At 37.1% G+C, this 12855-nt stretch overlaps 1 protein-coding gene across 1 annotated transcript in view; it reads left to right on the top strand.

Annotated features, from left to right (window-relative positions):
* prom1a (prominin 1a) overlaps positions 1–12644 on the top strand; it is a 78115-nt gene extending 65471 nt beyond the window's left edge. Inside the window, exons 23-27 of the mRNA XM_063000645.1 lie at positions 384–499; positions 1734–1757; positions 7563–7677; positions 10182–10214; positions 12077–12644. Of these exons, the coding sequence (XP_062856715.1) occupies positions 384–499; positions 1734–1757; positions 7563–7632 (210 nt within the window). The 3' untranslated portion in view covers positions 7633–7677; positions 10182–10214; positions 12077–12644. The remainder of the gene's footprint in view (positions 1–383; positions 500–1733; positions 1758–7562; positions 7678–10181; positions 10215–12076) is intronic.
* The last annotated feature ends 211 nt before the right edge of the window (positions 12645–12855 follow it).

Raw genomic sequence — 12855 nt, 5'->3', positions numbered from 1 at the left:
TTTCATTAGACACTTTTAATCAAACCACTGTTTGTTTATTTAAAGGCTTAAGGGCCTTTCTCAGGGGCTCGAAAGGCAACTTGGCACTGGTGGGACTTGAGGCAGCAACCTTCTGATCAGTAGATCAGTGTCTTAACCACTGAGATACCACTTCTTGAAAAGTACCTGTATGGTTCTCTCCAATTGTCCAAAAACATACCAGCAGTGGAACTGGCTTCCTTCTTTTCCATTTCCCCAAGTGTGAATGATTGTGTGCTATGTTCCGGTTGTATTGATGCTCTTCTTCAGAATCTATAATTAATTATCATTGATTTTTTGCAGACTTTTACATTTTTGCTGATCATATGATTGATGTCTAAATACTATGTACTGATGTGTTGCAGAATACGTTTTGGTTTGGCTTGGGCTGCTCAACTCTGTTTCTGCTGCCCAGCATTATCCTGTCTGTCAGACTGGCCAAGTTCTATCGCAGGATGGAAACAGAAGATGTCTATGATGAGTAAGTAAACGTGATTTACACTGCATACAATGGCACACTAACTAAAAGTCACTAAAAGTCAGAACTGTAGTAAATCACGTTTTATGTAAGACATAATTGCTTAATAAAAAGGAAATGACGGTCACAGTCAGTTGCCAACAATAAATATGACATCAGTCTAGAAAATGTAGAAAGTAATTTCTTTAATAAAACTGTCCAGTACGGTCCAGAATGTTTTATTTTTCTAAACATTTCTTTACTGAGGTGTACAGCTGATCACAGGACCACTGGACTAAATGGTTATTCTTTTAAAGATGATAAAAGTGTTATTTATGCTATTATAGTACAGATCTTGGTGTTTGGTATTTTAGAATCATGCAATTTTAGAATATATCGGTCAGCATTCCACTGATGAATTTAAACAACTAGTACAGGTGGCCATCATTTTGGAATTCTAATCATTTGTACATGTTACTCTTCTAGTATTGCAACAGATGTTCTAAAAGAGTTCATTTATGTTCTAGAATTATAGCTGTAAATTCTTGTTATAAATCTTTAACAAGTGGTAGGCATTACAGTCAGTGACTTCTAGAATACGTTTTGTTTATATTTATTCTACAATTAGCATTCTATAACTAAAACAAATGGTTGCTGTTCTAAAATAAAAACATGGAATCAGTGGTGAAGAATTATAACAATTGATGTTGATGTACTCAATCTTCAAGAATTGTAGAATTTTACAAGAGCATATTGGGTTGTTTTTGAACATTTGTTCACTGATTATAAAACTCTTTGACTGTCTAACTGTTTCTCTTAAAAGATGCTCAAGTCATGGAAGTAAAAAATGATATGGCTCATCACTTTCTTTCACTTTTTGTATAAAATAGAATTAGTAACCAGTCTTTTTTGTTCTTTTTCTCTTTTCTCTTTGTTTTCCCTCTTTTCCCCATCTTTTCCTTTCTCTCAGTTCCTCTGTCTCAGGGACTTGGCACTTTACATTATGATAACCAGTTTTTGCCGATTTCATCTTTCTCCATTTCATTTCTCTCTGTCTGGCACTTTGCACTTTAAATACAAATATAGTACATAGTAATTGTTTTCATTGTTTTGTTCGTCATTCATATGCATTTATAGTGCTTAAACATTTACAAATGTCCAAGTGTCTTGACCGGAGACATTGCACACAAGCCTCTATGGTGCATTTTCTTATTTAAATGGAAGATTAATGTTTTTTGCTTGTCTTGTATCCTTTTAGCATTGACACAATTCCCATGAAGAAGTAAGCTTATTTTCCAATTTCCTTCTGCTCTATTCCTCAAGAAACCTAATATAATTTTTTTGTACACAAATCTTTGTGCTCTCAAGCTTTTAGCCTTGGAATGCTTCTCCAGTGAAGGGCCTTGCTTGTCTGTGTTTGTTGTGTGTTTCCTTTTTTATTATTTTATGAAGCTTTTGTGTTTAACATTAAGGGCTGCTGAAATTATCACCTAATAGAAGTGTATTACGTACATTTTCTGTTACTCTGGGCACATTGTTCTGCCCAGTTGTCTAGTAGCATGTCATTTGTTTCATTATTTTGTTCATAATTTGTGTTTAATGTTTTGTTTCAGTATGGAAATTGGTAATAATGGTTATTATAATGAACATTTACATGGTATCCAAAACCCTGTAATGGCAAGGTAAAAAGAACCGAAACCCCCTGCCTTGAGTAGAATTCTAATGATTTGCATGCAAGATTTTATTAAAGGTGGGTGATATGCCGAAATAGTTCATTATGTTTTTACAAAATAGAGTATGTTTTATGATTTTTAAGCATTGCTGCTGGAAAAAAATACCTGCACATATAAAAAATGTTTTTTAATCAACTATTTAGCAGTAGGTGGAACAAACAATCAGAAGACCAATTATTATTTTATAAGTACTTTCATTTTAACATGGAAAGCCCCTGATTATTTTAACTGACTATTGTTTGACAATAATCACAGATGGTCATGGTTCTGGAAATGCAATATTTGGTCAGTGTTATAGAATTATAAAAGCTTTTACTATGCTACAATTATAAAAGCATGGTAGAATTACAACCTCATATTAGCAAATGTTGGGACAGTATGTAAAATGCATTTAAAAAGAAAAAGAAACGCAGTGTTTCTTACATTTACTTTTATTTCATTGTAGACCCAACATATTTCATGCTTTGTCTGGTCAACTTCATTTTATTTGTTAATATACATCCTTTCCTGCATTTCAGGCCTGCAACACATTCCAAAAACAGACACTTACCACTTTGAAATGTTGCCATTCCTTTTCACAACACTTAAAAGACTGATAACAGTCTGGAGGGTCCTTTTCTTCTTTGGCCAGAGCATGCACCGTCCATTTCTTCTAAAAAAAAGATCTAGAATACTGATTTGTTTGACCACAGTACACATTTCTACTGTGTGATACTCAGATGCCCCTTAGCCCAGAGAACTTAACACTGCTTCTGTACATGGTTAACATAAGGCTTCCTTTTTGCACAGTAAAGTTTGGCATTTGTGAATATAACTTTGTATTGTAGTGCTTCACAAAGGTTTACCAAAGTAATCCCTTGCCGATTCTTGTTGCAGTGCCATCTGAGGGAGCGGAGGTCACAGGTGTTCAGCTTAGGCTTGTGCATATGCCCTTCACATACGGAAATTCCTCCAGGTTCCTTAAATCGTTCAATGATATGATGCACTGTAGAGGGAGAAATATGCAAATTCCTTTTAATCTTTCTTTGAGGAACATTGTTTTTAAAAGTTGACTGAAGATCGTCTGCCCATCTTTGCTCCTCACATACTCAGCCTTTCGTGGATACTGCTTTGGTACACATCATGATTTAAATCACCATTTGATATAAAATCATTTAATTATTTAGTTTGTACTTTATTACATTTACATTTTCAGCATTTAGCAGACGCTTTTATTCAAAGCGACTTACACAATGTGCAATTGAGGGTTAAGGGCCTTGCTCAGGGACCCAACAGTGGCAACTTGGTGGTGGTGGGGCTTGAACCGGCAACCTTCTGTTTACTAGTCCAGTACCTTAACCACTGAGCTATCACCGACCCTATTACAAGCCCTAAATTGCATCTGTCCAAACTTTTTGGAGTGTTTTGCAGGCCTAAAATGCAGGAATTAATATATTAACAAATAGAATGAAGCCGACCAGACAAAACATGAAATATCTTGGGTTTGAACTGTCTGCAATCAAATAAAAGTTAAAGTACATGAATTTGTAAATTTGTTTGTTGTTGTGTTTTCACATGACTTCAGTTGCTCATTTATTTACAACAGCACAGGCTATTTAAACAATGTACTGTGACACTTTGTCATATCGCCCACCTTTAGGATTTGGGTTTATGGGACTAATGAAAGAATAATGAAGTATAGAAGGTGCAATGCATGATGGGTGCACTATTTAGCTGTTTTAGTTTAAAAACAATTACATTATAAATAAAAGCTAGCTCAGTCTGGAGGGTTTGTTAATTATAGCTCATACTAATAATGCATGGTTCAAACAATACATTAACTAACTCACTGCAGCTTCTCCAGTGGATTTTTGTTTAATTATTTCTTCTTGGTCAGTGCCAACAGCATGTTACCTGCATGTGCTATTTTACAGGCTGTTCCTAAGTTTCCATCACTAACTGCATGCTTATTGGGGTTGTCTCTGTTTCTGAAACAACATGGTTGTGTAAAAGAGGTCAGGACACAGAGCACATCATAGCCTTGCATTGCTCAGTATGAATGAAACCTTATACTCAGGCATCTATGGTCAAGGAGGTCAGTGTGTTTACACAGACTACAATCCCCATTTTCAGAAAGTGACTCCAAAAAAGGCATTTTTTAATGCATTGAAAATAATTTGTGATTTGGTAATTCTCTTAAAACTTTATCTAACTGACTGAAATACTTTTGATGTTTTAATGTATTTTGCAGATATAAACTCATTTAGAATTCAATACCTGCGACATATTTTAAAAAGTTTATACAATAAATAAAGGTTTGCGCCCAGGTGGCACAGCAGGATATTCCGCTAGCAGACCAGCGCTGACATTCAGAACTCCTCGGTTCGAAACTCGGCATTGCCACTGGTCGGCTGGGCACCGTCTACCGGGCATAATTGGCAGTGCCTGCAGCAGACATGGTTCTGCTAGGGCGGGATGACTGGACTATGTGGGTGGGGTCTTGAAAAGCTGTGTAAGGACCCTGATTAGCAGATAGAGGTGCCTGTGCAGAGTGCATAGGTAAAAGAGGGTTCCGCTAAGGACTGCGCGCAGGTCAGAGGAGGCGTGAGCAGCAATATACCCACCTCGACTGCAATCAGGGATCCCCCAGCAGCAGATGAGAAATTGGCTAGATTAAAATTGGGAGAAAATACATAAATAAAATAGAAAAAAAATTTATTACAGAAAATAAATAAAAGTTTATACAATAAAACGATAGCAATCGTATACAATATCAAATACACAATTTTAAAACATTTTACAATAAGCAGGTGAATTAGAGGGTAACATAATAGGATATTAATAGAGGATCCACCAAAAATGAGTTGGGATTCACCATTTTGTGCCAAACTTCATAAGAGAATCATTTAAAAAAAAAAAAACATTTGACAATGCAAAATTCAACATCTACCATATACAGTGTATCACAAAAGTGAGTACACCCCTCACATTTCTGCAGATATTGAAGTATATCTTTTCATGGGACAACACTGACAAAATGACACTTTGACACAATGAAAAGTAGTCTGTGTGCAGCTTATATAACAGTGTAAATTTATTCTTCCCTCAAAATAACTCAATATACAGCCATTAATGTCTAAACCACCGGCAACAAAAGTGAGTACACCCCTTAGTGAAAGTTCCTGAAGTGTCAATATTTTGTGTGGCCACCATTATTTCCCAGAACTGCCTTAACTCTCCTGGGCATGGAGTTTACCAGAGCTTTACAGGTTGCCACTGGAATGCTTTTCCACTCCTCCATGACGACATCACGGAGCTGGCGGATATTCGAGACTTTGCGCTCCTCCACCTTCCGCTTGAGGATGCCCCAAAGATGTTCTATTGGGTTTAGGTCTGGAGACATGCTTGGCCAGTCCATCACCTTTACCCTCAGCCTCTTCAATAAAGCAGTGGTCGTCTTAGAGGTGTGTTTGGGGTCATTATCATGCTGGAACACTGCCCTGCGACCCAGTTTCCGGAGGGAGGGGATCATGCTCTGCTTCAGTATTTCACAGTACATATTGGAGTTCATGTGTCCCTCAATGAAATGTAACTCCCCAACACCTGCTGCACCCATGCAGCCCCAGACCATGGCATTCCCACCACCATGCTTGACTGTAGGCATGACACACTTATCTTTGTACTCCTCACCTGATTGCCGCCACACATGCTTGAGACCATCTGAACCAAACAAATTAATCTTGGTCTCATCAGACCATAGGACATGGTTCCAGTAATCCATGTCCTTTGTTGACATGTCTTCAGCAAACTGTTTGCGGGCTTTCTTGTGTAGAGACTTCAGAAGAGGCTTCCTTCTGGGGGGACAGCCATGCAGACCAATTTGATGTAGTGTGCGGCGTATGGTCTGAGCACTGACAGGCTGACCCCCCACCTTTTCAATCTCTGCAGCAATGCTGACAGCACTCCTGCGCCTATCTTTCAAAGACAGCAGTTGGATGTGACGCTGAGCACGTGCACTCAGCTTCTTTGGACGACCAACGTGAGGTCTATTCTGAGTGGACCCTGCTCTTTTAAAACGCTGGATGATCTTGGCCACTGTGCTGCAGCTCAGTTTCAGGGTGTTGGCAATCTTCTTGTAGCCTTGGCCATCTTCATGTAGCGCAACAATTCGTCTTTTAAGATCCTCAGAGAGTTCTTTGCCATGAGGTGCCATGTTGGAACTTTCAGTGACCAGTATGAGAGAGTGTGAGAGCTGTACTACTAAATTGAACACACCTGCTCCCTATGCACACCTGAGACCTAGTAACACTAACAAATCACATGACATTTTGGAGGGAAAATGACAAGCAGTGCTCAATTTGGACATTTAGGGGTGTAGTCTCTTAGGGGTGTACTCACTTTTGTTGCCGGTGGTTTAGACATTAATGGCTGTATATTGAGTTATTTTGAGGGAAGAATAAATTTACACTGTTATATAAGCTGCACACAGACTACTTTTCATTGTGTCAAAGTGTCATTTTGTCAGTGTTGTCCCATGAAAAGATATACTTAAATATCTGCAGAAATGTGAGGGGTGTACTCACTTTTGTGATACACTGTATATTATTGTAAAAACCAGGCCTCATTCTTCACGTGCTACAACAGCATGGCTTTGTAGCCACAGAGGGCGTATACCTGACTGGCCTGCCTGCAGTCCAGATCTGTCTCTTATTGAAAATGTATGGTGCATCATGAAGAGGTGAATCAGACAATGGCAACCACAGACTGTTGCGCAAAAACCTATTATCTAGCAATAACAGCAAAACTGCAACAGCTTAGTATCCTTAGTTCCAAACAACTAAAAAGTATAATTAATAGAAAAAGTGATGCAACACGTTGATAAACACGCATTTGTTCCAACTTTTTTTTTGAGTGTTTGCCAGACATCCAGATCATAATTTATTTTATATATTAAAAAAAATGTTTCTACTTTTGTCAGTTAAATAAAAGTTCAAGAGAATTAACAAATCACAGATACTTGTCTTTACCACATTTAACAAAATGTCCCAACTATTTCAAAAACTGGGTTTGTATTTAAAGTATTATCTATTATTCTGCTCTAATCCATTTGTCTATGTTTTTCAGTGGATTTTTTTTCAATATGGAATATACAGAGCTAAAACCTCACCAAAATCACTATTAACTCAGTGTATACTATTTAGCTGGATAATTAAGCAGCTTTTTCTATTTTAATGGAAATGTTTCATGGGTGGTGATGTGCTCTGTTTGGCATGGGAAAGCTCTTGCCCTGCTCCTCTGGATCACCAGATGGGATAACATAAGGTTGTATACAAAAAAACCTGGCATTGACTATCCTTTCACTTGTTTCCCTTAAGCCTCCCTGCCTATGATACTATGACTCGATTCCCACGAGCCTCGGCACCCCCTCGCCACAGCGACTGGTGACACCAATGAAAAGACTTTGTTGATTCCTCTGCTTCATTCAAAAAGGTACAGAGCCCCCAACAGACGAGGAGACTGGGCTCACTTTTCACTATCTTGTACTAACTTTAAGTTTTGCATGACTGGCTGTAATTTTTTTCTGCTTAATTACTTGCACCCCTAGATGCACCTATAGATGTAAACAGCTGATGCCTACACGACTAAGGCTTTTGGCCACTGCTCTATTAAAATAATTAGTGCACATTATGCAACTACTAAATAACTTCTAAATTGCTTCACAATCAATCCCTAAAAGAAGGTCTGGAAGAATATAAGGCTTAGCAAACTAAATCTAAAGTCTACAAAATAAGAGAAAATCACTTACAAGTATCTGGAGTGGATTGACGGGCTGTATGTTGTAATTTTGCAAATCTCACTGACTCACACAGAAGTGTAACAAAATAGAAAAACAACGCTGCTGCTGCCAATTGGCCGTTTCTTGAAACTCAAACTGCTCACTAGTGTCTTCAAAAGACAAACAACCCAACTGGTGGTTTATTAATTAAACATACTGTTACATACCCTGTAGTTCATTTGAGTGTAGTTTGAAACACAACCGTTTTTTTTGTTTTAACATTATTATTCTAGATGCTGCTGTTTAGCTGTTTTTCCCACACTCACTCCGTAAGGTTTTTTCTTCGCATATTATAAAATACAAGTACAATGAGATTTTTTACACAACGTTTTTGCATGTTGCTGTAAAAATTGAGATTTATCAAACCATTTTTTCTAATCTTTATTCTTTACCTTTTAGGAAACCTGTGCCCACAGTAGTCTCAGATTTCTGTTTTTGATTGACATGAGTGAACCCAGATGTGGTCTTTTGCTGTGGTTGATCCGCCTTAAGGTTTAACATTCCATAGTCTACTCCTCTAACCTCTTTTAATTAAAAGGTGCCTCTGTCTTGAGAGATGATGCTCACTAAATGTTTTTGCACTTTTGTTTAAACTCTAGAAACTGTTTTGCATGACAATAATGGAAAGTGATAACTTAAACCAATATAATAACCGTAATACAGAGGCTGATACTTATATACGTTATTCACTTCAGCATTTGGAAAAAAATTTTTTTAGAAACTTAGGTAGGCTGGTTTCCCCAGGCCATGATTAGTTCTAACTTAGGCAAAAATACTTCCAATATTAATATTTAAATTTAATCCAAGATAAGGCTTAAACTATGTTGGAATTACATGTCACAGTACACTCAGAAAACAAAAAAAATAACTTAATATTTCATACTTACACTTACCAAGCACTTCTTTGGAAAGAATTGCCTTGAATGTACTTACATTGGCCATATTATGAGCTACACCTTTCACACAGATGCACTATGTGGGTATGCAATTACTGACTGTAGCCCATCTCTTGCTCTGTACACTTTGTCACCTCTCTTTACCCCATTCATCAATACAAAGGAACCACTTATCACCCCGTCTGACATTTTTTATTGACATGTTAGAGTGTGTTGGACTGAGATGATTGCATCAGCGACAGTGTTGTTGGAATTTTTAAACACCACTGTTAATGCTGGAAAAAGAATAAGGAAAAAGCTCCAAAAATATAAAGCCAACAGTGTCTTGTTGTCAGAAAGTGTTCACTGATAAAAAATTGGAGGAGGATTATCGCCCATTGTTCATAAAAAAGATAGCTCTAGGCACAGCTTAAGACTTACAATAAGTGTTAACAGGATAAGATGTCCTAATAATGAAGCCAGTAAGTGTAAAGAGTATTTAAAAAACTGTGCACATATACCAGAACAACACACAGCCATGTCATTATAATGTTTCAAAGCAGGGATGAGAATGATTAATCACCTAAATAATAACTGTTCAGTTTGGGTCCTATGAAGGTCCAGTTCGATTAATGGTTGGAGTTGACAATATGTACAGAGCTACAGTCAGTAATTATACCAACTGATGTTAGCCGATTGTAAGTGTCTTTAAGATAAAATTAGAGCAATTAGGTGTCTTCTCCAAGACTGTTCAGCTGCCCAATGATGCTGAAAAGATTAGAGATGAAGCTCATAGATGTAATTCGGCAATTATTTAATCTATGTAAACAACTGAGCAAAAATAACTAGTCTATGTGGTGACCTGCTTATTTTCATTGAATATGTGCTGCTGACGTACTGGCTTTAAATATCCTCTGTAATGTCTATCTGTAACATGAATATGTATGCATATCTCTCTAAATAGTAGATATATGATTGCAGCCTGTACTGCTTTCACCCATTCACCTGAAGTTTCACCTTTCTGTCTAAATCTTATGTGCCTTGTCATTTACTGCCTTACATGTGCCTCTGTCTTTTTCATATTTATAAACACACAACTACTTGTCTTTGCAACTGAATTAAGTCTGCACTGTGTCAATTTTAAAATCTATAATTGCTTCTGTCTATTGCTTTTTTCGTAGTGTAATTGTACCCTTTTATTTTTTGTAAGCTCATTAGCACTTTAACTGACCATTTAATGAACTAAGATTGCTGATCATTTTCTGTTTATCTTGTTTGTCTAGTGCAACTTGAAACTGGAACTAAAGCTCTACACTGTAAGTTGCATTTTTTTTCCACTCACCTTTTGATTTATATTTAACTTTGAGTTGTATCTAGTGTCATGTGTGCATAGTGAGGTGCTGATACCAAAACTGCACACATTTAAAGTTAGAGCAGTCTAATACAAGAATATACACTGATCAGCCATAACATTATGACCACCTCCTTGTTTATACATTCACTGTCCATTTTATCAGCGCACTTACCATATAGAAGCACTTTGTAGTTCTACAATTACTGACTGGAGTCCATATGTTTCTCTGCATGCTTTGTTAGCCACCTTTCATGCTGTTCTTCAATGGTCAGGACTCTCCCAGGACCACCACAGAGCAGATATTATTTAGGTGGTGGATCATTCTCAGCACTGTAGTGACAATGACATGGTGGTGGTGTGTTAGTGTGTGTTGTGCTGGTATGAGTGGATCAGACACAGCAGCGCTGCTGGAGTTTTAAAATGCTTTGTCCACTCACTGTCCAATCTATTAGACACTCCTACCTAGTTGGTCCACCTTGTAGATGTTATGTCAGAGACGATCGCTCTTCTACTGCTGCTGTTTGAGTTGGTCATCTTCTAGACCTTCATCAGTGGTCACAGGACACTGCCCACGGGATGCTGTTGGCTGGATGTTTTTGGTTGGTGAACTATTCTCAGTCCAGCAGGGACAATGAGGTGTTTAAAAACTCCAGCAGTGCTGCTGTGTCTTATCCACTTATACCAGCACAACACACACTAACACACCACCACCATGTCAGTGTCACTGCAGTGCTGAGAATGACCCACCACCCAAATAATACCTGCTCTGTAGTGGTCCTGTGGGGGTCCTGACCATTAAAGAACAGCATGAAAGGGGGCTAACGAAGCATGCAGAGAAACAGATGGACTACAGTCAGTCATTGTAGAACTACAAAGTGCTTCTATATGGTAAGTGAAGCCGATAAAATAGACAATGTGTAGAAACAAGAAGGTGGTTTTAATATTATGGCGGATCAGTGTATGTTCTTTTTGGTTAAACGTAAGAATGCATGATTTTCAATCTAATGACAAAGTATTTAAAGGCATGTGCTGCTGTCAAAAGGTTAAAAAAACAAACATAAAATTACATACAAAAATCTAAATGTAACTTAAACTCAATATTGCATATATGCTGTTTTATTCAAAAACATTTCTAGAAATGTAGTCACATTTTTGTAATTATTATATATTATGTATTCATTTGTCTCTAGCCACAGTAACTAGGATGACAGAGGGATGACACCCCTCCACATTGTAAATGGTTAAACTACAGTAGAATCACTGTAGAATCAATAATGTATTGATGTAATTATTTATAATTAGCTACATATAATAATAATAATAATAATATTCTGTTCCACTGGTATAGTAACATACAAAGTATAAATAAGCATCTATTGAGTTTTTAAAACAAAATATTTATATAAATAAAACATTAATAATTGTCTGACTCGTCCACACTCCTACTTTATGTTTTCTGATACAGTTCCATAATACTTAGAATCTTACATATCATCGTTTTTATTTTAACCACTGCTTTGTCCTGGTTATTGTTGTGGTGGGTGCAGTTTCCTCAGAAACATGGAGCACAAGGCAGAAATGCACCTCAGACAGGGTGCCAACACACACACACACACGCACAGCCAATCATGTCTGTGTTATCCATCCAAGCTAAATTGCAAATCAGTTTGTTTTTATTTAAATGCTATATTTAAAAAAAACTGAAGATATGAACTGTCCACTGGAAGTTGTATCATCTTTATGTAGCACCTAAAAATTCAACACAGCTGTGTACCGCAAGTCTGCTTTATCTTTTGATGCATTATTTATATTTTCTGTTTTCAGACTTTTTACCTGATCAACTGGAGGACCAGTTCAAAGAAAGGATGCCATTTAAAGGAGATGCCTAGACACACTGCCACAATCTGGGCTTTATCTTCATTCTCTATTGTATATTTTGCACAAATGTAAACTGTAAGTTAGACCTGCTGAGAATATCCTAACTCATGGATATTTTTCTTGAAGACCTTAACGCCTGTATCACATCAGATCCTTACAGAACTGTTCAACCACAATTTGCATGAGTACTTGTTTACAGTCACTGAGTGGTCGGGTTTCCTCAGCTTTTACATTCTGGACAAGTCTCTCAAAATTTTGGTTCCCTCTGAACCCCTAAGAATTTTTAAACACATAAAAAAAACACTATGCCATCAAATGCAGATGGTCTATGAGCCAATATTCTATTTAAAATTTTATATACAAACCCCAATTTCTGTTAAGTTTAGGATATTTTGTAAAATGCAAAAAAAAGAAAAATCTGTGATTTGTTAATTCTCTTTAACCTTTTTTAACTAATCAAAATACAAAGAAATTACATGTAATGTTTTGGCTGATAAACTTGATTTATGCCTGCAACACAATCAAAAAAGTTGTGACAGGGTAAAATTGGAGTCAAATTTAAAAGAATATTTAATTTACACTGCTTGGAAATCTTCCACAATAAGCTGGTGTTGTGACTTTGTGGCAGACTTTGTGAGAGAACTGTCAATCAGTTAAAAAAACTTCTGGCCGCTCAGGTGGCACAGTGGTAAAAACACACGCTAGCACACCAGAGCTGGGATCTC

Source organism: Trichomycterus rosablanca, chromosome 8 (assembly GCF_030014385.1).
Source record: "Trichomycterus rosablanca isolate fTriRos1 chromosome 8, fTriRos1.hap1, whole genome shotgun sequence".
Classification (NCBI taxonomy): domain Eukaryota; kingdom Metazoa; phylum Chordata; class Actinopteri; order Siluriformes; family Trichomycteridae; genus Trichomycterus; species Trichomycterus rosablanca.
The sequence above is the reverse complement of the archived record's forward strand: the minus strand, read 5'-3'. Positions and strand labels throughout refer to the sequence as shown.